Genomic DNA, 27,784 nt, shown 5'->3' with positions numbered 1-27,784 from the left:
CAATACACTACTTAATAATCAAGAGAGCACTGAAGAAATCAAAGAGGAAATACAAAAATACCTAGAAACAAATGACAATGAAAGCACGACGATCCAAAACTTATGTGATGCAGCAAAAGCAGTTCTAAGAGGGAAGTTTATAACAATACAATCCGACCTCAAGAAACAAGAAACATCTCAAAGAAACAACTTAACCTTACACCTATAGCAATTAGAGAAAGAAGAACAAAAAAACCCCAAAGTTAGCAGAAGGAAAGAAATCATAAAGATCAGATCAGAAATAAATGAAAAAGAAATGAAGGAAACAATAGCAAAGATCAATAAAACTAAAAGATGGTTCTTTGAGAAGATAAACAAAATTGATAAACCATTAGCCAGACTCATCAAGAATAAAAGGGAGAAGACTCAAATCAATAGAAGTAGAAATGAAAAAGGAGAACTAACAACTGACACTGCAGAAATACAAAGGATCATGAGAGATTATTACAAGCAATTACATGCCAATAAAATGGACCACCTGGAAGTAATGGACAAATTCTTAGAAAAGCACAACCTTCCTAGACTGAACCAGGAAGAAATAGAAAATATAAACAGGGCTTCCCTGGTGGTGCAGTGGTTGAGAATCTGCCTGTCAATGCAGGGGACACAGGTTCGAGCCCTGGTCTGGGAAGATCCCACATGCCGCGGGGCAACAGGGCCCGTGAGCCACAACTACTGAGCCTGCACATCCGGAGCCTGTGCTCCGCAACAAGAGAGGCCACGATAGTGAGAGGCCTGTGCACAGCAATGAAGAGTGGCCCCCGCTTGCCGCAACTAGAGAAAGCCCTCGCACAGAAACGAAGACCCAACACAGCCAAAATAAATAAATAAAAATAAATAAATTTAAAACTATATATATATCGTCTCCAAGAGGGCTGCACAGAACTTGCGATTTAAAAAAAAAAATGACCTAACAAAAATCTATAAAAATATATATATATATATATATAAACAGACCAATCACAAGCACTGAAATTGAGACTGTGATTAAAAATCTTCCAACAAACACAAGCCCAGGACCAGATGGCTTCACAGGAGAATTCTATCAAATATTTACAGAAGACATAACACCTATCCTGCTCAAACTCTTCCAAAATATAGCAGAGGGAGGGACACTCCCAAACTCATTCAATGAGGTCACCATCACCCTGATACCAGACAAATATATCACAAAGAAAGGAAACTACAGGCCAATATCAATGATGAACCTAGATGCAAAAATCCTCAACAAAATACTAGCAAACAGAATCCAACAGCACATTAAAAGGATCATACACCATGATCAAGTGGGATTTATCCCAGGAATGCAAGTGTTCTTCAATATATACAAATCAATCAATGTGATACACCATATTAACAAATTGAAGGAGCAAAACCATATGATCATCTCAAGAGATGCAGAAAAAGCTTTCAACAAAATTCACCACCCATCTATGGTAGAAACCCTCCAGAAAGTAAGCATAGAGGGAACTTACCTCAACATAATAAAGGCCATATATGACAAACCCACAACCAACATCGTTCTCAATGGTGAAAAACTGAAACCATTTCCTCTAAGATCAGGAACAAGACAAGGTTGTCCATTCTCAGCACTATTATTAAACAGTTTTGGCAGTTTTAGCCACAGCAATCAGAGAAGTAAAAGAAATAAAAGGAATCCAAATCGGAAAAGAACTGATGCTGTCACTGTTTGCAGATGACATGATACTATACATAGAGACTCCTAAAGATGCTACCAGAAAACTACTAGAGCTAATCAATGCATTTGGTAAAGTAGCAGGATACAAAATTAATGCACAGAAATCTCTCACATTCCTATACACTAATGATGAAAAATCTGAAAGAGAAACTAAGGAAACACTCACATTTACCATTGCAACAAGAAAAATAAAATAGCTAGGAATAAACCTACCTAAGGAGACAAAGACCTGTATGCAGAAAACTATGACATTGATGAAAGAAATTAAAGATGATACAAACAGATGGAGAGATATACCATGTTCTTGGATTGGAAGAATCAACATTGTGAAAATGACTATACTATCCAAAGCAATCTACGGATTCAATGCAATTCTTATCAAACTACCAATGACATTTTTCACAGAACTAGAACAAAAAATTTCACAATTTGTATGGAAACACAAAAGACCCCCAATAGCCAAAGCAATCTTGAGAAATAAAAATGGAGCTGGAGAAATCAGGCCCCCTGACTTCGGACTATACTACAAAGCTACAGTAATCAAGACAGTATGGTACTGGCACAAAAAGAGAAATATAGATCAATGGAACAGGATAGAAAGCCCAGCAATAAACCCACACACCTTTGGTCACCTTATCTTTGATAAAAGAGGCAAGAGTATACAATGGAGAAAAGACACCCTCTTTAATAAGTGGTGCTGGGAAAACTGGACAGCTACATGTAAAAGAATAAAATTAGAACACTCCCTAACACCATACACAGAAATAAACTCAAAATGGATTTGAGACCTAAATGTAAGATTGGACACTATAAAACTCTTAGAGGAAAACATAGGCAGAACACTCTATGACAAAAATCACAGCAAGATCCTTTTTGACCCACATCCTAGAGAAATGGAAATAAAAACAAAAATAAACAAATGGGACCTAATTTAACTTAAAAACTTTTGCACAGCAAAGGAAACCATAAACAAGACCAAAAGACAACCCTCAGAATGGGAGAAAATATTTGCAAATGAAGCAACTGGCAAAGGATTAATCTCCAAAATTTACAAGCAGCTTATTCAGCTCAATATCAAAAAAACAAACAACCCAATCCAAAAATGGGCAGAAGACCTAAGTAGACATTTCTCCAAAGAAGATATACAGATGGCCAACAAACACATGAAAGGATGCTCAACATCACTAATTATTAGAGAAATGCAAATCAAAACTACAATGAGATATCACCTCTCACCAGTCAGAATGGCCATCATCAAAAAATCTACAAACAATAAATGCTGGAGAGGGTGTGGAGAAAAGGGAACCCTCCTGCACTGTTAGCGGGAATGTAAATTGATACAGCCACTATGAAGAACAGTATGGAGGTTCCTTAAAAAACCAAAAATAGAACTACCATATGACCATACTGGGCATATACCCTGAGAAAACCATAATTCAAAAAGAGTCATGTACCACAATGTTCATTGCAGCACTATTTAGAATAGCCAGGACATGGAAGCAACCCTAGTGTCCATTGACAGATGAATGGATAAAGAAGATGTGGCACATATATACAATGGAATATTACTCAGCCATAAAAAGAAATGAAGTTATTTGTAGTGAGGTGGATGGACCTAGAGTCTGTCATACAGAGTGTAGTAAGTCAGAAAGAGAAAAACAAGTACTGTATGCTAACACATATATATGGAATCTAAAAAAGAAAAAAAAAAGTTTCTGAAGAACCTAGGGGCAGGACAGGAATAAAGATGCAGACGTAGAGAATGAACCTGAGGACACGGGGAGGGGGAAGGGTAAGCTGGGACGAAGTGAGAGAGTGGCATGGACATATATACACTACCAAATGTAAAATAGATAGCTAGTGGGAAGCAGCCGCATAGCACAGGGAGATCAGCTTGGTGCTTTGTGACCACCTAGAAGGGTGGGATAGGGTGGGTGGGAGGGAGACGCAAGAGGGAGGAGATATGGGGATATATGTATATGTATAGCTGATTCACTTATTCATTTATTTGTTATAAAGCAGAAACTGACACACCATTATAAAGCAATTATACTCCAGTAAAGGTGTTAAAAAAAAGAAATAAAACCACTTAAAGCCACCAAAAAGAGAAGAAAAGCATGCCATTTGTGACAACATGGATGGACCTTGAGGGTATTTTGCTAGGTGAAATAAGTCAGGCAGAGAAATACAAATACTGTATGATCTCACTTATATGTGGAATGTAAAAAAACTGAATTCATAAAAACAGAAAACAGAATAGTGATTGCCAAAGGTGAGGTGTGGGGGGTGGCGGAAATGGGCGAAGATGGTCAAAAGGTACAAAATTTCAGATATAAAATAAGTTCTGGGAATGTAATGTATTGCATGGTGACTATTGTCAACAATGCTATATTGTATATTTGAAAGTTGCTGAGAGAAATAGATCTTAAAAATTCTTATCACCAGAAAAAAATTGTAACTATATGTGGTGATGTGTATTAATAAACTTGTGGTAATCTTTTTGCAATATGTACATATATAAAAATCATTATGTTGTATACCTTAAACTAATAAAATGTTATATGTAAACTATATCTCAGTAAAACTGGGGAAAAAAGTGTTTCAAAATACCATCTCATTCTACTTTGTGTATATCTGGAAGATTCTACATGATTATCTATCTCTGGGTAATGACATTATGGATAATTAAAAAAATTTTTTTGATTATCAGCATTTCTAAATGTTTTAATAAACATGTATTTAAAACTGTAAAGTAGATGAGCTGAGCTGCTAGAGATGTGAAAAATATTAAATGTTTGGTGAGATTTAAGAATATCTAAATCCAATCATTCTGAGTAGGACGTCATCTAACTTGATTGTATAACCATGATTAATCACACTGAAATGTGATGACTGACAGTGTTTAATCATAACACATTATGTTTAGATACTTGGGTAAAAACCTGATTGTGGTGTGCCTCCTTTAAAGAGAGAGTGTGTTAGCAGAAATGGAGTGGCTTTACCTGAATTTCAGAAAAGGGAAGAGCAAGACTCTGTCTGTGTGTGTATGGTACTGGACAGGGGAGCAATGCTAGATGGATGCAGAGGTGCTATGTTGTGGACTGGCGTGGAGAAGCACCAAGAATTCCCTCCCACCTCTACTTGCTATTGTTTTGTGCTTAATAGGTATTTGGTCCTGGAAAGTGGGTACCTTATATGGCGGGCAGGAGCACTTCTTTCCCTACAAAAGCTTGTCTCCTGCTGTCAATCAAAGTATTAGCTGTCTGATGAATGTGTCAGTCTCTTGTGAGTTTGTGTTCTGCCTGACTGTTACTGCTGTCTGGTCACTTCTGTGCCACTGACAGCTATGGCTTCTGAACCAGATCCTGGTGATTGGCCCTAGATCTACCCCTGCTAGACTGTCAGCCTGCTCTGCTTTTGCTTTGAATGTTTCTATGGAACCAGAATCTTCTCCGTTGTCAAGTAATACATCAGTATTCTGAAGACAAGACTTTCACTCAAAGGAGGAGCTCTAATTCTGAAAATATCAAGTTGGTGGGAGAATATATCTGGTGAAGGTAAGCCATTAGGCAACTATCAATTTAAACTATGACTATAAAAACGGAAGTTAGGACTGGTCCAAATAACTGCATTATTTCCTGTTTTGTTTTTTGCTTGTCTTTCCTTATTCTTATTCTTAACCAGAAGTTTAATAAAGTCATTGATTGACGTTTGCACTAAGTTTTCCCCCTAAGACTAATCTTGGGCAGGCACAAGTCTTGTCAGAGTCAAGGTTCCCTTTGCCCGAGTGTCCTGTGTTAGGAGGAGGGTGAGGCACTGGAGTTGGGGGAGCGGTCAGAGTCCACAGAACACATGTGGAGGGTGCCCTGTGGAGCTGGCTTCTGGCAGTGGAGTTCTGTTGTTTCCTTCCTTGTTTATCCTCTGGCAGAGAACATGGCCCTAACAAGAGTTTGATGTAAGAATGTATTCGAGTTAGAACAAAGAGCCTTGAACAGCAATCAGAAAATTGGATCAACTCACGTCCCAGCTTTTACACCAACCAACTACACCTCAGGCAAGACATGTCACTTCTCTGGGCTACATCTTATTTATTAAACTGAATCAGAATTCAAAAAGCTAAAGCTACTTCCAGATTGATCATCTATTAAGTTCAGACTGTGTGCTGCTTTATAGTTGCCATGGCTCCCTTTTCTTTGCTTGGAGAATAATCAGGAGTTGACTACATCAAAGGCAATTAAGAGAAGAAAAGAAGTTTGTAAAATATACTAGATGATGAACTCAAAATAATAGCAATCATATTTTGAGTGCTTACCATGTTCTAGAATTTTATATCAATTATTTTATTTAACAGATAAGTCACTGATACTCAGAAGGAATGAAAACTGCCTAAGATCAAACATTTCATAAGTTACTCAAATTGCTGTTATTAACTGCTGTGGTTTCCAGCCTCCCAAAGCTAGAAAATAGCACTGAAGTACCTACTTTTTCCCCCTTTTTGTTAAAATACCTGCAGAAAGGCAGAAACCATTTAGACCAAATTTGTAATTTTATTGAGAAGGAAACTGACTCTCAAGAAGTTTGTTATTTGACTGAGTGAAAATGCTAAACTCATGGTGTTTCTTAAATTTCTTTGATGATTTAATAAAATTTTATATTTATTGCTAATTATAAAAGTGATATATGTTCATTACAAAAAATCTGGAAAATAAAGAAAAAGATAAAACACGAAATACAAATATCAATAATCTCACCATTCATGAAAAACCATTGTTAACATTTTGCTGCATTTCCTTCCAAATTTTTCCATCCACTAAACAATAATAATTATTATTATTATTATCATTACAAATTGTGATTCCCCTTTTTTCATTTATTATTCTAACTTTAGTGAAATTTTTGAACATTAAGATTTAGGAAGGTGTCTCACCTGGGAGATCTCTTCACACTATAAGCATAATGAACTCTTGCAAGCTGCCCAGGGTAATAGCCATGGAGGTCCTTTCCTTGATGAGCAATGAATATACTAGTGGGAACAGTAAGGGGGTGAGAGAAAAGCAATTATTATGATTAGTTCTTTACAGAAGAAAAACAGCTGTGGCATCATAAAAAATACATTCAGTCTTTATCCCCAGTTCCTGGCACAAAGTTCATAAAACCTTTGGAATCTCTTGATAGGAGTGTCTTTTGTTATCCATTTTTCAGGATTTAGTTTTCAGGATTCATAAAGAAATATTTGACATGTCAGGTATTAGGTTCACAATATCAGAAAAAGAAAAATAAGAGAATATATAAAACCAGTGGGGCAAATGTTGATAATTGTTGAAAGATGGAAATGGATACATGGGGCTTCCTTATACTATTTTTTCTACTTTAGATATTTTTACAAACTTCCACAATGTTTAAAAAAACTCTGATAATTCAGTATATAGGGGCTAAAAATGAAGAAGCACTGTGAAGGTCAAAGCACAAGGTGCTTGTAAACCTAGAGGAGGGGCTGTAGCCCTGCCTGGGAGGGCTGGGTTGGGAGGACGTTTGGAAGCACAAGCGTGAGTGAACGAGGTGGAGAGTGAGGGGAGGTCTTCTGAGGCGTGAGGTGAGCTGGGTGGGGTGTGTGCAGCTGAAACACAGTGGTGTCAGGGGGAGGGACCGAGGGCTAGTGGTGCCCAGATCTTACATTCTGAAATACATCTTCTTTTATAATTACTTACTTTCCTTTTAGATTATGGTTATAGCATTATATTGATATTTTAAAATTACGTGTAGTTGGATTATGTTATTTACAGATTTTATTTCAGGAGAGTAGCAGGGACATTACAAAATATTTGTTATAAACAAAGGGAGGGTTTGTCTGAAAGGTTGAGAACCACTGAGGTAGGTAATAGGGAATCTTTGTAGGATCTTTAAGAAGATTTATGACAAATGCAATTTTTATTTTAGCAAGATTTCACTGGTGGCCGTATGGAAAACAAATTTGAGGACAATCTGACTAGAAGTAGAGAGACTGGTCAGGACACAATCATAGTAATATACTACGTGGGGAAGCTCTCACGTTGTGGTGGAAATGTGGATGAGAGGAGAGGTCTGACTGAGATCACTGTTAAGAGAGAGTGTTGAGAGTGAAAAAGAAGGAGGGGTCCAAGACAAGGCTGAGGCTTCAGGCACTGGGCAGAAGGCTGCCATTCTCCAGGAAACAGAACACAGGAAAGTGACCCCTGTTGAGAGGATGACTATAGAGTCTGTGTTATGTGGGGTCTTTTGGGACCTCCACAGGTTCTGAGCACTTGGTAGGTGCCATAAGAATTCAAGAAGAGTCAGTAGAAAGTAGTGCATAGGTCTGCATGAAGTAGCTTGCCAAACATGTGTTGGATGATGAATGGAAACTTGAACTATGCCTCCATTCCAACCAGCATTTATTGAATGTACATAACGTACTCTGCACACTGCTAGGTTCTGCAGATACAAAGGTGACTAAGAAGCAGGCCTTGTCCTCATAATGCTCTTTATGTGCTGAAATTGTGATCTGAATAAAGGGTCAGTGGGGCACAAAAGAGGGAGGGGTGTCTAGGGTTTGGGCAAGTAAATAGGATGGGGAAGAGGTTCCAGGTGAGGGGAATTATAGAAGCCAAGACAGAGTTGGGATCAGCGTGGAGTGTTGTGTGGGCCAGTGGGGACCTTGTTGTCTAGCTCGTGCAAAAAGCAAGTGCTCTAAGCAGGGCGGGTCTGTCTGTCTATGCAAACAGGACCTCAGGGAGCTCTAATTTTCAGAAAAACCACAGGCTGTCTAGACCTGCCCAGCGTCTGGGATAATATGACTGATCCCTGAATAGTAAATAACAGCAGGGGATTAGGTCATAAGAAGAATTACTGGCACTGTAATAGGGAATAAATGACATTTCTGAGTGCACGGGAGTGGGCGATACAGCTTTCTTAGGCGCCCATCCAGTTTCCAAGCACTACCTTGGAAAGATTACCCTACGGCCACGTTATACTTTGTTAAGCATCCAGTTGGAGTTCCAGGATGACACTGGTTTCTCACAGTTGCTGTACTGTTTGCACTAGGCTGTGTTTTGACTCTGGGTTCCTCCCTGGCGTGAGTCCAAGCAAGCAGCCCAGGCACTGCTCCTCGAAGCGGTCTGTACAAGCCGTCTGAGAATGGAGAAGCCCCTCACCAGTACCAGGTAACACGCCCACCCCAAGTCCCTCGGGAGTCTCCCTGGGTAGGTTTTGGAGCGGAGAGAATGGGAAAGTGTGTAAGCAGGTAGGTGTTGGAGGGAGGGCTGGGTGGAGACGTGGAGAGTTTTGAGAAATGAAAGCATGATACATTTTTCCTCCAACTCTTTGGGTAGACTTTCCAAGTTCCCCCATGTGGCCTTCACCTCAAACAGGAGAAAGCTCTCGATTAACAGGTTAAAAGGTCGGTTGTTTGGAAGAGAATTTGTACCTCTTAAGTGGCAATGCCTGGCCTGGCGTGGCAGTCAGTATTCCCAGAGGCTGCACAGTACCCGGCCTCTCCCGAGGCGGGGTTGGGTGTTAGGCAAAATCGATTAATGGGTAAGAAAGCTGGGCTGGCCTCCAGACCTGGCCCAGGAGCCCCGCCCTGGACTCTGCCCAGACCCATTTTATTGACTTGGCTTACAAGATTCTTGAGTCAGCTGTAGAAAGGTCTTTCCTTCTCCTTGGGTGGGAGTAGAAGTCCAGGTGCGTCTGATTCCACCCTACAGTATTTACCAGTCCCTGACAGCTTGGCTCTTTGAGGTGACATGTTTGGTCCAGACAAGAGCAAACCTGTCCCCTGGGAGGGTGAATGTAACCAGAGCAGGATCTGGGCTTACCTGCAGGCAAAATCCAACATGCACAGGGGAGGATCTCTCTAGAGAATGAGGTAGCCTGTGACACAGTGACGATGCAGCCCTTGTGTCAGTGTTGGGCTTCATACATTACAAAGCATCTTTACAGAGATGATCTCATCTAATTCTCACAGTCACCTTGTCAGGTAAACATTATTAACACCCCATTACAGAAAAGGAGACTGAGGCTCAGAGGGGTTAAGTGGACTTTCTAAATATCACTCAGCTGATAAATGCCAGAGGCATGAATCAAACCCAGTTCTCTAAACTTCATGTCACATCCAGAGTTATCTTTGTGTTTGTGCGATGACTTCTTTTCAGAAGAGTTCAGAGTTATTTTTGTGTGAAGTCTGTGATTCGTTCACTGTGGGCAGATAGGAAGTAGATGTCCTGTACCAAAGGAATAGGAAGAGAAATAGACCCGGCAGTGTAACTGGAGGCTGCTTTCAGTTCAATAAAACAAGGGTTTTATGCAACGGAAGGCTTTAGTCTCATTTACGTTTTATTCTTGGGCCATTGATGAACTCAGAGAAAGAGTGAAACTACTTAGTTTCTGTCTGTGCAGCTGCATCCCATGTTGCAAAAGCATGAGAGTGGTTTGTTTTATCCCAAGAAGAGTAAATGGGTCCCCTCTGAAATTTGGGCTTGGGTTCCTTACTAAAGCTCTTCCCAAGCAAAAACCAACATCCTTCCAATCTTTTGGGAATCTGGAATTGCCTGTTTGCTTGGATTCTGCCATGAATGTGGGATTTTTTTTTTTTTTTTTTTTTACAACTTTCTCTAAACCCAAAGAAACTTCACTAGAACCTCTGGTAGCAGTTATCTCTTAATCAGGGAGCAAGCAGCAGGGTGAGGTGAGCAATTCCAATTCCCTAGGTGTCTGTCCACCTTGCTGCAGCTCTGGAGGCGTCTGTATTTGGAAGAACATTACCTGGGTGGGATCCCTGGGTGACGGTCAATAAATTCTCGTAGCCGGATGGCAGTCATGATGGATAGGATTCTGAAAAAAAAATTAGAGTTAAGTTTCATATTGCAAGTTTATATACATTTCCAGGCATGAGCTATCTAGTACTACAAAGTCTGGCTTGAAGGACCATCATAGGACCATCATAGCTTCTGCTAGACTATTTAGGGAAGGAAATAGACTCAAACAAAAAGAAATGGAATGCATAAGCCAATACATATAGACATGCTTTTCTTTAAAAATAGAAAGTACTGTGCAAGTTGGGCACGTAGCCTTCTTTCTCACCCTTCTTAGGGTGTCTTCCTACTGCATGAGCTTGCAGGCTAAGCACTGCATCTTCCATACTCCCTCACAACTAGAATTCTGGATATGAATTAGGATCCTCCAGTCGGATGTAATTGAGTGAGATTTGGAAGATGAAAACGAGACAGAGGCTGTTTCCTGCTGCTTTGACTTGTTCTACCGGCAAGGCGGTTATGACGATGTGGTTTTTTTTTTTTTTTTTTTTTCCAGCAGAATGCCCCTGTCCAATCTGCAGCTTTGAGGGTGTCAAAAGGCAATTGTGTTGAAGGCAGCACTGAATGCTGTCTGTGTTCTAGTGTTCAAACACCAGCTTCGTGAGTGTGGAGAGGGGGCTGCGGTGGCAGTGCTGGTGGCTTTGGGACTAGGTTCTTGAACTCAATTGTCTGGAAGCAGTTTCCTGATCAGGGCACAGGTAGCTGCTTCCATGATGGGTCAGTTTTGTGAAGGTGTTCTAGAAGCTTCCTAGAGGCCTTCCCCAGAGCCTAACCCTCCAACCTTTCCAATGATTTTGTAAGCACCTCGTTATCTACATCAAACTCTTTCTGTTTCCTATACTGGCCCTGGATTTAAACATGTAATATGTAATGTTTCCAGTCTAAAATTTCGTATTGCATCTGATTATCTACTGGAGAGGACTTGCCACAGAAAAACCACTGCATCTAAGTATTCAGTAGAGAAAGAGTCTACAATGGGAGGAAACTGAATGCCTGGCGGACAGAGGTGGGAGAAAGCCTTACTTTTTTACAGTTTACCTTCTGTGTACCTTATGAATTTTGTACTATGTGTATATATTATGTATATACAAAGACAGTTGGGCCTCTGATTTGCATAAACATGGTGTAGCAGGAGAACGTTGGACTGAGACCCATGTGACCTGTGGCAAATCATTTTCCCACGGGAGTGGACTGAAAGTTTGTGTCCCCCTGAAATTCATAGGTTGAAACCCTAATCCCAATGTGATGGTATTTGGAGGGGGAGCCTTTGGGAAGTAATTACATCATGGGTGTGGAGCCCTCATGAATGGAACTAGTGTTCTTATGAAAGAGACCCCAGAGTGCTCCCTGGGCCTCTTTCTGCCATGTGACGATACAAGAAGTCGGCAGCCTGCAATGTGGAAGGGGTCTCACCAGAGCCCGACCACGCTGGCACCCTGACCTCGGACTTCTAGCCTCCAGAAGTGTGAGAAAGAAACTTCTACTGTTTACGAGTCACCCAGCCTCTGAAATTTGTTATAGCCGCCTGAACAGACTCAGGCGCCCACTAAGTATATGGATGATTACAATATCTTTCTGGAGAGTTAAGTGAGGCAGTAATGCATGTGTGTTTTCTAACCTAAAAAGCATCTGTGAGAAAGGAGAATATATGCGTTTCTACTTATGAGCACGTATAATGTGTCAGGTAACATGCATGAACTCATATTAGACTCCCAGAAACTCTGTGAAGTGTTTATCACTACGTTACTGACAAGAAATCTGAGATTCTGAGAAGTAGAATAACTTCTGAGGAACCATGGTTAGAATCCTCTGGCTCCAGAAACGTTTATCTTAACGACTATGCTATATCAAAACAACCATGGAGCCCCCAGACCATCAGCCAAAACAAAACTGGGGACAACCCAAAAGAAGCAGTAACCAGGAGGGAGAAAGGATTGGAAAAAAGAGTGTGATGCCTTTCTCTCTTCTTTTTATAACTTGTTAACTTACTGTCCACAGGCCAGCTGGCTGCTTTATTTCACCTCCATGTTTTTCAAGCAACTTGAAAATTTTCAAACAAGATTATAACAGAACAGTTTGGCTATCCAACAGAGCCTGTTAATTACAAAGTGTGTGTTTACTTTTAGCACTGGTGTGCTTATTTAAAAAAAAAAAAGATGGAAGAAAGAATGACAGAGAAAATCTGAGTAAACACAGTTGAGTTCTCCCTTAAGCTCAGAAACGTGACTGCTGGGATTTCATTTTACTAGAAGTGACATGCTGGAGAGAAGAATGCAAGATATTTAGGACATTTGTGCTCCTAACAAAGAAAACACCTAGTGTGCCTCTGATGATAGAGTGATTGCTCAGTGACTAGAAATTCTGAATCAGCACCGCAGGGAACACCAGTCCTGGGTGGCTGTAAGTTGGCTATGCCAAAGAAACCCTTTCAGAGGAACGCATTCATAGCCCACTTTGAGTCTAAGCCTAAGCTTCCAGAATAATCAGGAGACCTTGTCTGGGTGGGTGACATTGCCATTCTGCACCTTTAAAGGATGCCTCTACCATGTGTATAGGGTACCAGATCACATTTTGTGTGGTTAGCTATCATCTCTTGAACACATAAGAAAATGTAGTTTGCAGTAAGATATGTCAGTGCATTTTATTTTAATCTTAAAAAGTAGAGTCACGTACCAAATCTGAATGTGACTCACTTATGAGCACATGTTAAACTTGTCATCATTTCTATACTCACAGCCAACACTGCACAACTGTTGTTAGAGGCACCATGAACAACATAACTTTTATCTCCTTTAAAATATATAATTTTTTAGTTGCCTTAATAGAAGATTCTCCTTCTGATGTGCCCTTAGTAAAATTCTTCCAGCGCAAACATGAGTTCTATCTGTACCTTCATCCTACCTTTCATTCAATTTCATATTAATCTTGGGAAACCTTAAATGTTTTTCTTTTTTTAAACTGAAATACAATATGCTCAGGGTAAATAATGCTATAAAATAATATTAAAACCACCCATAAACAACTATTTTCGTTTTTTATATTTTATGTATATATACTCAGGTTTATACTTAAAAACTTGAAAACTCAGTAGACATTCTATTTTATATTTTTGGGTTTTCATTTAACAATATTTCATGAAAAATTTTCCGCATTGCCACAAAGTATTCTTAATTCTAATATTTAGTGTTCTTTTGTGTTGTTTGGTGAGGCCCACCCATCACTCTATTTAAACAGTATCCTCTCCACTTCCACCCCTGGACTCCTTATCCATGCTCTATGCTTGAGTTTTCTCCACAACACTCATCACCATCTGCCATACTGTATGTTTACTTAGGTATCTTGTTTATGTCTGCCTTCCTCATTAGAAAGTAATCACCATGAGGGCAGGGAGCTTTGTCTGTTGTGTTCACTGCTGTACCTCTAGGGCCAAAGATAATAACTGATACACAGTAGACATTTAATAAATATTTACTGAATAACTGAATGTGCCATAATTTATGAAACCCAGTCCCTTAATGTTGGACATTTTGGTCATGCTGAACATCTATATGTTTGATTCTATTGAATTTATTTCTTAGGATACATTCCTAGAAGTGAGTCAAGGTTTGGGCATCTTCATGGCTCTTACTTACGAGGATTTTAGCCACTTTCAGTTATTAAGGCTGGACCCTAAATCACTATGGTTAGACTCCTAGGGCACAGACATTAAAATTTAATAATAGAATTTGTATTATGCTGATTTCAGAAGGTGAACTAAGGTAAATGAATAAAAGATGTACATTCCAGCAAACTTCCTCAAAGTTAATATTCAACATGCTGACTTTGGGAAAAAATATATAAGATTTATTTTGCCAACTTTCTCAGCAACTTTTTGGTATTATAGAATATATTATGGATCAAATCAAAAGTTTATAAAATATAGTAACATAGTCAAAAACCTGATAAATTCTGCTTATTTATGGCAATATTTCTTAGCAAACCATGAAGGAAATTTCTCAACCTGATAAGGAACATCCATAAAAACCTACAGCTAACATGACATTTAATGGTGAAAGCCTGATTTCTTCTTGAAATTAGGAACAAAGCAAGGATGTTACTCTCACCACTCCTACTGAACATGCTGCTGGAAGTCTGACTCAGTGCAATAAGGCAAGAAAATGAAATAAAAGCATACAGATGGGAAGGAAAGAAAACTATCCCTATTTGTAAATGACATAATTGTGTAGAAAATCTCAAGGAATCTATAGATAAAGTTCCTAAACAAATAACTCTTTTTAACAAGATCATAGGATACAAACTCAACACATAAAAAAAATTATATTTCTATACTTTAAGTAAAAAACTAAAACCAAGATTTAAAATACAACTATTTACAATAGCTCAAAAAAAGGAAAAAGGAACATTATGTATAAATCTAATGAGACATTTACAGGCTACGTATGCTGAAAAGCACAAAATCCTGATGAAAGAAATCAAAGACCTGAGAGACAGTGTGGTCATGGATTGGAAGACTCAACATAGTAAAGATGACAGTTCTCCCCAAATTGATCTGATTTGTCTGGTTGAACTAATTAGCAGGATTTTTTGTAGATATAGACAAGCCTGTTCTAAAGTTTATTTGGAAATGCAAGGGAAATAAAATAGCTAAAATAATTTTGAAAAAGAGAAATCACATTCTGGTAGAAAGGGGATGGAAAAAAAACTAGTCCTCAGCTGACAACCAGACATTTTACATATGTTCTTTCATTCAGTCCTCACAAGAGTCCTGAGAGTTGTTTGTTATTATCCTGAATTTGTAGATGTTAAATTACATGTTTAAGGTCACATAGCCAGTAAACAAAAAAATCCAGATGTGCCTGACTCCAAAGCCCATCCTCCTTCTCCTCGAGTGCCACTGATTCATTGATTTACTCAACAAACATTTACTGATCAACTACCTTTGCTTGGCATTGTACCAGGCACTAGGGAAAAAGCATTTAGCAAAAGGTATGTGATTCTGCTCTCATGTTGCTTATGTGGTAGAGGAGTTGAAGTCAGATATTAATCATAGAGTTGCACGATCAATGTGAAATTAAAGCTCAGTAACTGCTAAAACAGAATCCTTTGACAAGTTAGCTTTCAGGTAGTTGAGGGGCTGCATCCCTCCTTGTCTCTTTTGGAATTCTAAAGGAAAAGGCTCTAAGAATGGATAAGTCACATTTGCTTCTGGACATTTTCCCTGATATGAAACTTGTGAGAAGCTCTCCTTTTGGAGATGGGCTTTCTGAGATTTAGAAAAAGATTTTAAATATTGACACCTACTTTTTATGGTAGGAAAGAGTTAAAAATAATATTTGTTAAATTAAAGTCTTACAACGTCAAGTGGAACCAGCAGCAATTACCTGATAAGTTAATTAGCTTGCGAACCTTAAGTAAATGATAACTAGCAAGTTATCATTTAATTAATCTGCCCAAAGAAGGGGCAGAGGCAGGATATTAGAGTCAGGGTCCCAAGACTCTGATGTTATTTATCTGGTAATTTTTGGAAAATTTGAGGAATAGTTAGGGAGTGGCATTTAAACTGGCGTACAAATGGCAACAATTTATTTTCTAAATGTAGTTTATAACACCAGAGTCCTGAGTGTCCCCTTTCCTTGGAGGTGTGGCATCAGCACTCATTGCACTGGGGGAAGTTGGGCCCCTGGGGAAAGCCATGCCCTAGTAATCTGACAGTGCAGAGAAGGCATGGGGGTGGATGGCTATCTCAGAATTCATATGACCCGCGCTGACTAGGAGTATGACAGCAGCCTTGCTGACTGCCGGATTGCTCTGTGGCTAGGGCAATGTCTCCCAGCTGCTTTTGAGCATGTGTGTCATAAGAGGACATTTAGAAAATGATTTTCAGTAACTGAGTTACTTTGACAGTCCCCTATTGCTTCTGTTTCCTCAGGAAGCCAGTGTTCCCAGTTCAGGAAGGTTAATTACCCACTTGCTCTCTTCCCCTTCCACACCCCTGCACCCAACCCCCAAAATTCCTACCATGAATTCTGCTGCCTGAATGCTCTTTCCTTCCTCTTTTTCTAGGCTAAATTCCACCCATTCTTCAGGGCTTTATTCAGGTCCTTTACAATCTCTTACTAGCACTATGAGTTCCAAATGGTCCGTTGCCTGCCCCTGAATTCACAGAGCCCTTGATTAATTCTATTACGCATTTTGGTTCTCAGTGGTTCATGGGTTTCTGAACTCATTTATTCATCATTTAAGAAAATGTTTAATGAGTGGCAATTTTGTGCCAGGCCTTGAATAAGATTCTAGAGATTCTTCAAAGAACAAGACATGAGTTTCATACAGTGTCTTTCCTCTCAGTTAAAATTATGTAAGCTCCTGGATCTTGGAACCACGTTGTTTTGATGGCCTCTATCTTTACTCTCCTTGTCCTCCTACCACACTGTCTTGCAAAGTGTTCCCCATCAAAGGAAGTGCTCAATGCATACTTCAGAATGAATGAATAAATGAAAGAATCCATCCGTCCATCCAACAATCAGTCCACTCAGTAATCTAGTAATCTAGTTAACAGTTTTTAAGCTTTGTTCTTCTTGTATCATAAAGAACCAGATACCTTAATATAGGTATACCCTATTTCTAAGAAAAAAATGTTGATCTAAAACTCTTCAAATAATTCAAAATTGAAAGGTATGAATATTCAGTTTCCAAAAGAATTCTTGGCTTTACAAAATGGTCTACCACAAAGTTTCTTTAAATTGTGAGCTCCTGTCCCTAGAACATTCAAAAGGCAATCAGCTATTTAGCAATGCAACAACTAAGTGAGAGAAGCGGCAGTACAGTCAGTAACTGGTGTTACCTGCTTAGGCTGCAGTGGGTAGAGACCTCCTTGTTCTTAAAAGCAGTCCTCTGAAGACAGCAGTTATTTCAGCTGTCTCCTGGTGTTGTAAAGGCTCACTGCAGAGTTGTGGGACTTGATCCTTTTACATCACTCAAAAGGTATTGTGATGCACTATGGGTTAGAAAGTTTTGCTTGGTAATGCCTTTCAGGTCTCAGACTTATTAAAAAGTAGAGATCTTTGGTCTCTGTGACAGCCCAGTTGCACATGAAAGAAAGGATAAAAATTGGTGCGGAAAGGAAAACCATGTGGGCAAGTAACCTGGACTAGTTAATCACTAGAATTTTCTTTTCTATAAAGATTATTCCAAAGACAACGTAAGGTCAAAGATCTGAGAGGTGCTGTATTGCAAGCACTACCCTTTGCAAGCTAAAATTGAGAAAGTAGGGGCTGGCAAGAGGGACAAATGAGTCTAGCTCTGCTTGGTCCAAGACTAGATTAGGCTCTATCCTGTTAGTACTGAAGGTATCAAAGGAGGCATTTAATTGGCCATCTGTCTGTCTTCTTTGGAAAAATGTCTATTCAGGTCGTCTGCCCATTTTCTAATCAGACTGTTAGTTTTTTTGCTACTGAGTTGTATGAATTCTTTATATAATTTGGGTATTAACCCCTTATCAAACATATCATTTGCAAATAACTTCTCCCATTCAGTAGGTTGCCTTTACATTTTGTTGATGGTTTCTTTCACCGTGCAAAAACTTTTTAGTTTAATTTAATCTCATTTGTGTATTTTTGCTTTTGTTGCCCTGGCCTGAGGATCCAGAAAAATATTGCTAATACTTATGTCAAAGAGCATGCTACTATGTTTTCTTCTAGGAGTTTTATGATTTCTGGTCTTACATTTAATATTTAATCCACTTCGAGTTTTTATTTATTTATTTATTTATTTTTGGCTGATTGGGTCTTTGTTGCTGCACACGGGCTTTCTTTAGTTGTGTCGAGCAGGGGCTACTCTTCGTTGTGGTGCATGGACTTCTCATTGTGGTGTCTTCTCTTGTTGTGGAGCAAGGGCTCTAGGCACGTGGGCTTCAGTAGTTGTGGCACGTGGGCTCTAGAGTGCAGGCTCAGTAGTTGTGGTGCACGGGCTTAGTTGCTCTGTGGCATGTGGGATCTTCCCTGACCAGGGCTCCAACCCATGTCCCCTGCCTTGGAAGGCTGATTCTTACCCACTGCACCACCAGGGAAGCCCAGAGTTTATTTTTGAATATGGTGTAAGAAAGTGGTCTAGTTTTATTCTTTTGTAGGCAGCTATCCAATTTTCCCCAAACCATTTATTGAAGGGACTATCTCTTCCCCATTGTGTATTCTTGCCTTCTTTGTTGTAGATTAAGACTAAACCTGCAATATCTCTGAGGTATGCCTGTAGTCGTTCTGAGAGCTATGAGGTGATATTTCATTACGGTTTTGATTTGCATTTCCCTGGTGATTAGTGATGTTGATGGGTTTATTTCTGAGCTCTCTACTCTGTTCCATTGATCTATGTGTCTGTTTTTTGTCCAGTACCATGTGGTTTTGATTTTCATAGCTTTGTAGTATAGTTTGAAATCATGGAGTGTAATACTTCCAGCTTTGTTCTTCTTTCTCAAAATTGCTTTGGCTATTCAGGGTCTTTTGCAGTTACCCACAAATTTTAGGATAATTTGTTTTAGGTCTGTGAAAAATGCCATTGGTGTTTTGATAAGGATTGGATTGAATCTATAGATTGCTTTGTGTAGTATGGACATTTTAACAATATTCATTCTTCCAATAAAAGAACACACAATATCTTTCTATTTCTTTTTTTTTCTTTTTTTTTTTTAATTTTTTTTTAAAATTTATATTATTTATTTATTATTTTTATTTTTGGCTGTGTTGGGTCCTCGCTTGTGGAGCTTGTGAAGGCCTGTGCGAGGGCCTTCCCCAGCCGCGGCGAGTGGGGGCCACCCCTCATCACGGTGCGTAGGCCTCCCACCATCGCGGCCTCTCCTGTTGCAGAGCACAGGCTCCAGACGCACAGGCTCAGTAGTTGTGGCTCACGGGCCCAGCTGCTCCGCGGCATGTGGGATCCTCCCAGATCAGGGCTCGAATCCGTGTCCCCTGCATTGGCAGGCGGACTCTCAACCACTGCGCCACCAGGGAAGCCCTCTATTTCTTTATATTATTTTCAAATTCCTTCATCAATGTTTTATAGTTTTCAGAGTATAGGTCTCCTGCACCCTTGGTTGTTTATTCTCAGATATTTTATTCTTTTTAATGCAATTTTAAATGGGATTGTTTTCTTGCTTTCTCTTTCTTTTTTTTTTTTTAATATTTATTTATTTATTTAGGCTGCACTGGATCTTAGTTGTGACATGCAGGATCTTCAGTTGTGGCATTCGAACTCTTAGTTGTGGCATGCATGCGGGATCTAGTTCCCTGACCAGGGATCAAACGTGGGCCCCCTGCATTAGGAGTGTGGAGTCTTACTCACTGGACCACCAGGAAGTCCATCTTGCTTTCTCTTTCTGACAGTTCATTATTAGTGTATAGAAAAGCAACAGATTTCTTTATATTGATTTTGTATCCTGCAACTTTACTGAATGCATTTATTAGTTCTAATAGAGTTTTTGGTGGAGACTTTCAATATATAGTATCATGCCACCTGCAAATAGTGACAGTTTTACTTCTTTTCCCCAATTTGGATGACTTTCATTCTTTTTGTTGTCTGATTGTTATAGCTAGGACTACTAACACTATGTTGAATAAAAGTGGTGAGAGTGGGCATTCTTGTCTTATTCTTGATCTTAAAGGAAAAGCTTTCAGCTTTCACAATTGAGTATGATGTTAGCTGTAGGTTTGTCATATATAGCCTTTATTATGTTGAGGTGTGTTCCCTCTATACCCATTTTGTTGAGATCTTTTATTATAAATGGATGTTGAATTTTGTCAAATCACCTATAGAGATGATCCTATGATTTGTACACACTTTGTTGAGAGTTTTTATTATAAATGGTGTTGAATTTTTGTCAGATGCTTTTTGTGCATCTATCAAGATGATCACATGACTTTTCTTTTCCTTTTTGTTAATGTGGTGTATCACATTAATTGATTTGTGAATACTGAACCATTCTTACATCCCTGGAGTAAATCCCACTTGATCATGGTATATGATCATTTTACTATATTGTTGAGTTTGGTTTGCAAATGTTTTGTTGGGGATTTTTGCATCTATGTTCATCAGGGATATTGGCTGTATTTTGTTTTTTTTTTTGGATTGTCTCTGTCTGATTTTGGTATCATGGTATGCTGGCCTTGTAAAATGAATTTGGAAGTGTTCCTTCTTCTTCAATTTTTTTTGGAATAATTTGAGAAGGATAGATATTAACTCTTCTTTAAATGATTGGTAGAATTTATCTGTGAAGTCATCCAAACCCGGGCTTTTGTTTTTTGAAAGTTTTTGATTACTGATTTAATTTTAATTATGAAAAAAACTTTTAATTTTGAAATCATTATTTAATTTTATTACTAGTAATTTGTCTGTTCAGATTTTCTATTTCTTCCTGATACAGAGATTGCATATTTCTAAGAATTTATCTGTTTCTTCTAAGTTGTCTAATTTTGTTTGTATGTAATTGTTTGTAGTAGTCTTTTATGATTCTTTGTATTTCTGTGGTGTTGGCTGTATCTTCCCTTACATTTGATTTTATTTATTTGGGCCCACTCTCTTTTTTTTTCTCTGTGAGTCTGACTAAAGTTTTATTAATTTTGTTTACCTTTTTCAAAGAAGCAGCTCTTAGTTTCATTGATCTTTTCTGTTTTTCTTTAAGTCTTTATTTAATTCCACTCTGATCTTTATTATTTCCTTCCTTCTACTAATTTTGGCCTTTGTTTGTTCTTCTTTCTAGTTTCACTTGGTGTAAAGTTAGATTATATTAGGGATTTTTCTTGTGTCTTGAGGTAGGCATTTATCACTATGAACTTTCCTCTTACTACCACTTTTGCGCATCCCATAGATTTTGGAAAATTGTGTCTCCATTTTTATGTGTCTCAAGGTATTTTTAAATTTCTTCTTTGATTTCTTCATTGACCCATTGGTTGTTTAGTAATATGTTGTTTAGTTTCCACATGCTTGTATTTTTTCCAGTTTTCTTCTTGTAATTGATTTCTAGCTTCATACAATTGTGGTCAGAAAACATGCTTGATATGATTTCAGTCTTCTTAAATTTATTGAGACTTGTCTTGTTGCTTAATACATAGTCTATCCTGGAGAATGTTCCATGTGCACTTGAAAAGAATGTGTATTCTGCAGTTTTTTGATGGAATGTTCTGTATAGATCTATTAAGTTTATCTGGTCTAATGTGTCATTTAAGGTCACTATTTCCTTATTGATTTTCTGTCTGGATGATCTGTTCATGGGTGTAAGAGGGGTGCTAAAGTCCTCTACAATTATTGTACTACTGTTAATTTCTCCCTTTATGCCTGTTAATATTTGCTGTATGTATTTAGGTGCTCCTATTTGGGTGCATAAATATCTATGAATGTTATATCTTTTTCTTGGATTGACCCCTTTATTATTATGTAATGCCTTTTGTCTTTTGTTACAGTCTTTGTTTTAAAGTATATTTTGTCTGATATGAGTACTGCTTCCCCAGCTTTCTTTTTATTTCCATTTGTGTGGAATACCTTTTTCCATCCCTTCACTTTCAGTCTGCGTGTGTCTTGAGGCCTAAAGTGAATCTCTTGTAGGCAACATATAGATGGGTCTTATCTTTTTATCCTCTCAGCCACCCTATGTCCTTTAATTGGAGTATTTAGTCCATTTACATTTAAAGTGATTATTGATAGATATTTACTTATTGCCATTTTGTTGATTGTTTTCTGCTTGTTTTTGTAGTTCTCTGTTTCTTTCTTTGTCTCTACCTTTGTGGTTTGATGATTTTCTTTTCTTTTCTTTTCTTTTTTGGTTTCCCAGTGCATATAAAAGTTATATTTACACTATATTAAGTATGCAACAGCATTATGTCTAAACAAATGTATACACCTTAATTAAAAAATGTTTTATTGCTAAAAAATGCCAACCATCATCTGAGCCTTCAGCAAGTCATAATCTTTTTTCTAGCAGAAGATCCTGCATCGGTGTTGATGGCTGCTGACTGTTCAGGATGGTGGCTGCTGAAGTTTGGGAAGGCTACGGCAATTTCTTAAAATAAGACAACAGTGAAGTTTGCCACATTGATTGACTCTTCCTTTCACGAATGATTTCTCTGTAGCATGCACTTTACCCATAGTAGAACTTTTTTCAAAATTGGAGTCCATCCTTTCAAATATGGTTTCATGATTTTCTTTAGTGTTATATTTGGGTTCCTTTCTCTTTATTCTTTGTGTTTTTTACTGTAGGTTTTTGGTTTTGAACCACGAGATTCATTAATATGTATGTATGTGTATATATATATATACATACATATATTTAGCAGTTTATTTTAAGCTGATAGTCACTTAAGTTCAAGGGCATTCTAAAAGCACTACATTTTTATTCTCTCCATCACATTTTATGTTTTTGATGTCATAGTTTACATTAAAAAAATTTTGCATATCCCTTTACTTGTTGTAGTTATAGTTGGTTTTACTACTTTTGTCTTTTAACTTTCATACTACCTTTTTAAGTGGCTAATCCCCCACATTTACTATGTATTACCCTTATCAGTGAGACTTTTTTCTTTCATATATTTTCTTATTTCTATTTATGGCCTTTTTTTGGCTTAAGACCAGTTTAGTGGCAATGAACTCCTTAAGTTTTTGATTGTCTGGGAAACTCTTTATCTCTCCTTCAATTCTGAATGATAATTTTGCTGGGTAGAGTATTCTTGGTTGTAAGTTTTTCCTTTCAGCTCTTTACATATATTATGCCACTCCCTTCTGGCCTGCAAAATTTCTGCTGAAAAATCAGCCAATAGTTTTATGGAGGTGCCCTTATAGGTGACTAGCTGTTTTTCTCTTTCCACCTTTAAAATTCTCTCTTTTTCTTTAAGTTTTACCATTTTAATTATGCTATGTCTTGGTGTGGATTTCTGGGTTCATCTTCTTTGGCACTCTCTGTGCTTCCTGGACCTGGATATCTGTTTCCTTCTTCAGATTAGGAAAATTTTCAGCCATTATTTCTTCAAATCAGTTTTCTGCCACTTTCTCTCTCTCTTCTCCTTCTGGGACCCCTATAATGCAAATGTTAGTATGCTTGATGTTGTCCCAGAGATCCCTTAAACTATACTCATTAAAAAACATTTTTTTTTCTTTTTGCTGTCCTGATTGGGTGATTTCCACTACCCTATATTCCAGATTGCTGAAATGTTATTCTGCATCTTCTAATCTGCTGTTGATTTTTTCTAGTGTATTTTTGCATTTCAGTTATTGTGTTCTCTAGTTCTGATTGGTTCATTTTTATATTTTTTATCTCTTTGTTGAAATTCTCACTGAGTCCATCCACTCAGTGAGCATTTTTATGACCATTGCTTTGAATTTTTTATCAGGCAAATTACTTATCTCTGTCTCATTAGGGTCTTTCTCTAGGATTTTATCTTGTTCTTTAGTTTGGAACATATTTCTCTGTTCCTCATTTTGTTTGACTTTCTGTGTTTGTTTTTATGAATTAGGCTAAACAGTACCTCTGCTGGACTTGAAAATGTGGCCTTGTATAGGAGCATCCTCTGGGTAGACTGTGTGTGCTGGGTGGCTATGGCAGACTGGTTGGAGCTGGAGTGGGTGTTGTCTAGGGGTCCTGGGGTATGCTGTGCTGAGCTGCCTTGGTGGAATGGCTGGAACTGAAATGCGTGTAGGATGGAGTCCAGAGTGCATCAGGCAAAGGCCTTTTTGAAGGGATGGCTGGAGCTGGAGCTCCAAACATGGGCCAAATTTCCCCAAGATGTGCTGAACCAGGGACACCCTAGTGAGAGGGCTAGAGCTGGAGCAGGCAGGGGCCATGGGGCATCAGGTGCTCTGTGCCTCAGTCATGCTGGTGAGATGGCTGGATCTAGGGTGGGTATGGACCAGGAGTCTCAGAGAGCTCTGCAACAGGCCTCCCTTGTGGGAGGACTGGAGTTGGAATGAGCACAGGCCAGTGGATTTCCCAGAGAACATTGTGCCTGGGCAACGTTGGTGGGATGGCTAAAGTTGGAGTGGGAACAGGTTGCGTAGTCCTGGGGTGTACTGCTCCCAGGCTGCCTGGTGGGATGGCTGGAGCTAGAGTGGACATAGGTTGGGGGTGTCCCATAGTACATTGCATCAGGGCCACCTTGGGGGATGGCCATAGCTGGTGTGGGCCAGGGGCCTGGGGCAGCTGGGATGGTCTTGGTAGACTGGCTAGACTGCCTGGACCATGTTCTTACCTGTGCTATCAAGGTGGAGGGGAGAGGCAAAAAATGGCACTCTCTCAAAAAATGGTGCCTCCCACCCGAGAGAGAGTTTCAGCAGTTCTCTACCCATTTGGAAGATATTCTAGGATTAGCAAATGGATTTTCTTCATGTATAGTCTTGGTGCTCTTTAACCCACTGGTTTTTTTTTTGCTGTGTTAGGGTGGGCAAGTCTGCACGTGGGCCCCCTAGTGATATCCCTCCTCATTGTAGGTCTCTGGGTTGGGGGTGGGGTTCCTAGTCAATACCATGTCTCTGCCTCTCCTACCCATCTCTCTGTGATCCCTCTGTCATTTGCGTGCAGAAGCTGTTCAATCAGCCGTCAGTCCTTCCTCAGGAGGAATTGCTCTTTATGTAGGTCGTGGTGTCTGTGAGTGGAGGTGAGTTCAGGGTCTTCCTACACCGTCATCTTGGACCCCTCCCAAGCTAGGAAATAAAGTATTTCCATAAAGTTTCAGGTGGCACTTAGGAGAGACCAGGGGCTACATGGAACAAACACAAAATAGTTTAATACCAGAGTCTTGGTGACACAGCATTTTGTTGAACGTAGATGGGTTAGAAAATTTAAATATAAGAACAGAAGCAATCACTGAGCCAACACTAATAGAAATGACATATGGTTCTATTGCCAGGCATCGTGTTAGTTATTTGATATGTACCATCTCAGATCCCAACCTTGACCCTCGCAGGTAAACACCTCTGTTTGAAATGAAGGCTAAGAAAGGCTAAAGAACTTGTCTGAAGTCATACCACCAGGCTGTAATGAATCTGGATTTGAATTATGCTCTGACACTGAAGCCCAAGTTGAATTACATTTTAATTAAAATGTGTTAATTCTTAATTTTGAGAATAATAACATGTTCTTTATGAAAGAAAAAAACAACCAACCAAACGAAAAATCCCCATGATATTCATGGGACTGTACCTAGCAGTACAAAATAGAAAGTAAGAAAATGAACACAAACCTCACTATTCAGAAATTATCATTGTCCACAACAGGTGAACATCAGTTTTGACATCATTTTAAACATATAGACAGATTGCCATCAAGAGTTAGATAGCTTTATGAACCGAAATAATTTTAGAAAACTGGGATCATAATACACATGCCATATATCTAAAATATAAAAGTATAACCTAAGTAAATTTAAAAACATTTAACTAAAGAGTCAAATCAAAAATTGTGATGACTGATCTCCACAGTATAAGAGGTCACATGGATTAGTCATCATAAATTCCTCTAAACAATAGGGACTACTTTTGCATAAAGATGCTCACTGATATAAATTTCTTCAAGCTGGTGCCAAGCTTATTAACCTCTATACATAGTTTTTCATTCTCTTCAGTTTTAAAATGACCTCCAAATTCTCGCACCCACCCCCACTGGGTTTCTTGTAAATAACAAGCTAATGCTTCCTTTTAGAAGAGTGTTAGTGAGATTGTCCTATAAAATCTGGTCATAAAGCTATGAGACTATCATTCCTATCAGCCTATCATAGTCTATCAGCTATGACAACATGTCATATTGTCATTTGACTCTCTTCAATGGCAAGATATTGCTAGGTCACCCTAACCACTATCCAGGGAAGCAATCACCTTCTCTTATAATACCCAAATCTTATCTTCAGTCATCTTCTCTCCACTTAATCTCACACTTCTTCCCTGGTGACATCAGAAAGTTCTGAGACCTTCCTTCCTCATCTGCACAGAACATCTAAATATTACTTTTAAATAATACTTGTTCTCATAATTCAGATAACATAGAAAAACATAATTAGGAATATTAATCAGAAAGCCTTCAATCCAGGGACACTACTATTAATTGTTGACCTCATTAAATATATTAGTTATTATTGGGGTAGGGTGCCATGGTATATTTAGATTCCCATGAGGGTTGGCACAAAAGAAGCCTTGACTTCTAGTGACCCACACTTTATTCTAGGACAGAGCAACTGTGCTGAGTATTCCTCACCTACTTTGCTGTTACATCCCCTTTCCTTGCCACCCTGACTATGGAGCTAGCCCTACAGGGTGGGTTCTCCTGCCATTCCTCTGGTCCCCTTGCTGGCTTTCTATACCACTCTGTTCTAAAGGTGCCTTTCAAGTGGATGAGCCTTTAGCCACAAAGAGGGTGAGGATCCCTGGAGTGGAGAATGTGGTGTCCTACCCAGGTTCTCCCCTTCAGGAGATGGAGGATGGGACGCATTTTCACATCTGCGTAGACTGTATGTTGCCTCTTGATAACTTTCAGCTGAATCTCCCTCCAACAATTGCCCTTGACCAAAGAAGACTGTCTTCCAGACTTTAAGCTCCCATCAGTAGGCAGGCTACCTCCAATGGCTTGTCAATGTGAGGACACCTGGGCTCAGTTTGGAAAACGCTGAAGGGCCTGCCCAGCTCTAATGGTCCCTGTGGAGCCAACTAGTGGAGGTTGAATTGTTGTGTCTGAGTTCAGTTTCTCCCTCTGCCCAATCCTGCTCACTTTGTTCCATTACAGAGCTAGTTCCTGAGACTCTTTCCCAGTAAACCACTTCCATACAATTCTCTGTTGCAGAGTCTCTTTCCCAGTGAACCTGATTTAAAAGAGCTGGTTCTGGAAGTTGTCTGAGGAAACAGACTCTGAATTGAATTTTGGAATTCCATCATCCACTGGCAGACTATTGGTGAGGACATTGCCACTGGTGGCATGTGGAGCAGGGAGAGCCCCTGGCATTCTGTAGCAGAGCAATTGTTAAGACTTTCACTTACAGGATATGAGAGGAAAGGAATCCACTGGCAGGTGCAGTTTCTCAGGCATTGGAGAAGTTGGAGGAAGAAGTAATTATGAGAGTAATGAAATTGGATGGCTCTGGATGAGTACCACTGTGTTTTGGGTTTTTTTTAAAGATATAAAAAATATTTATTTATTTTTATTTATTTTTGGCTGCATTGGGTCTTCGTTGCGGTGCGCGGGCTTCTCATTGCGGTGGCTTCT

At 39.0% G+C, this 27,784-nt stretch overlaps 1 protein-coding gene across 1 annotated transcript in view; it reads right to left on the bottom strand.

The window, feature by feature from the left end:
• Nucleotides 1–17,487, bottom strand: part of C1H1orf100 (chromosome 1 C1orf100 homolog) — a 40,959-nt gene extending 23,472 nt beyond the window's left edge. Inside the window, exons 1-3 of the mRNA XM_036824750.1 lie at nt 17,408–17,487; nt 10,517–10,585; nt 6,666–6,761 (exon numbers count right to left, since the gene is read on the bottom strand). Of these exons, the coding sequence (XP_036680645.1) occupies nt 6,666–6,761; nt 10,517–10,572 (152 nt within the window). The 5' untranslated portion in view covers nt 10,573–10,585; nt 17,408–17,487. The remainder of the gene's footprint in view (nt 1–6,665; nt 6,762–10,516; nt 10,586–17,407) is intronic.
• Nucleotides 17,488–27,784: the final 10,297 nt, after the last annotated feature.

Source organism: Balaenoptera musculus, chromosome 1, assembly GCF_009873245.2.
Source record: "Balaenoptera musculus isolate JJ_BM4_2016_0621 chromosome 1, mBalMus1.pri.v3, whole genome shotgun sequence".
NCBI lineage: Eukaryota > Metazoa > Chordata > Mammalia > Artiodactyla > Balaenopteridae > Balaenoptera > Balaenoptera musculus.
The sequence above is the reverse complement of the archived record's forward strand: the minus strand, read 5'-3'. Positions and strand labels throughout refer to the sequence as shown.